The following is a 1,086-nucleotide window of genomic DNA, read 5'->3' as shown; positions in this document are numbered from 1 at the left end:
ACAGCCCAGCCAGGCCAGGGGACAGCCCTGTGTCCCTGTCACCCTCTGCCGGGCACAGGGAACGCGCTCCTCAGGTCTTATGAAAGTTTAATTTACGCTCGGCTCTCAGAAGAGCAAACAAAGCTCTGCCGAAAGAGCCCGCGGCGGGTTTTAACGCAAGATTAGATTTTTTGGGCAGGGAGGGCTGAGCTTGCTTTATTTATTCCCTCCCTGCTTTATCTCGCAGCGCTCCCCGTCGGGGGCAGCGAGGCTGCAGCGCCTGCCCGGCCCCCGGAGGCTCCCCCGGCTGCTCCAGGGGGATGAAACTGCAGCTCCAGGGCTGGGGACAGCGCTGGTGGCAGCAGGGTCCGCCTTGGGGACCGCGGCGGTGCTCGGGGGGTGCTTGAGAGGAGATGTGGTGATTTCCTTTATCTCCTCACGGGCTGCTGCCGCTGATAAGAGCAGGCGTGGGGGTGATAAGGGGGTCGGCCGGGATTTATGGGAGCAGTGCTGGACTTGGCCGCTCTCAGATCCAGGCTGGGTGACACCAGCAGATCGCAGTGTCGCTGCTGGGGCAGGGCTCAGGACAGCGGGGCCCGGGTCCCAGCTTGTGGCCGTGGGTCACATCCAGCCCCTGGGCCGGGAGGGTGACAGTCACCGGCTTGTGCACGGTGGAAGCACGGCCAGTGTGGGTGGCAGTGAGTCCCTGTGTGGCAGCGAGGGACACTGGAGTGTCCCCCAGCCTGCGCACACATCCACGTGCTGCGTGCACCTCCAGCAGCAGCTCCCCAGGGAAAAGAGCTCCTGGCACACGTGCAGTAAATCGGGAGGCTGTGCAGGACCTGCAGCCTCTCCGAGGGGCTGTGACAGTGACACGGATGTCCCCTCACGGCCGGTTCCCCTCCCGCAGGTACATGATCACCTCGCTGGACCGCACCCACGCCGGCTTCTACCGCTGCATCGTCCGCAACCGCATGGGAGCGCTGCTGCAGCGCCAGACCGAGGTGCAGGTGGCCTGTAAGTGACCGTCCTGCCCCGAGGGGACCGCGCGGGGACACCCAGCTCCCGGCGGCCGGGGACAGCTCCGGTGTGGCTGGCCGCCCCCGC

The 1,086-nt window shown here is 66.0% G+C and overlaps 1 protein-coding gene across 1 annotated transcript in view; it reads left to right on the top strand.

Annotated features, from left to right (window-relative positions):
• The window catches only part of SDK2 (sidekick cell adhesion molecule 2), a 78,824-nt gene that overhangs the window by 49,402 nt on the left and 28,336 nt on the right, over nt 1–1,086 (top strand). The window contains 1 exon segment of the mRNA XM_031064867.1: nt 890–996. Coding sequence (XP_030920727.1) covers nt 890–996 — 107 coding nt within the window.

The sequence above is a fragment of the Geospiza fortis genome, unplaced genomic scaffold (assembly GCF_000277835.1).
Source record: "Geospiza fortis unplaced genomic scaffold, GeoFor_1.0 scaffold135, whole genome shotgun sequence".
NCBI classification, from domain to species: domain Eukaryota; kingdom Metazoa; phylum Chordata; class Aves; order Passeriformes; family Thraupidae; genus Geospiza; species Geospiza fortis.
This window is presented reverse-complemented; position numbering and strand designations above follow the sequence as displayed.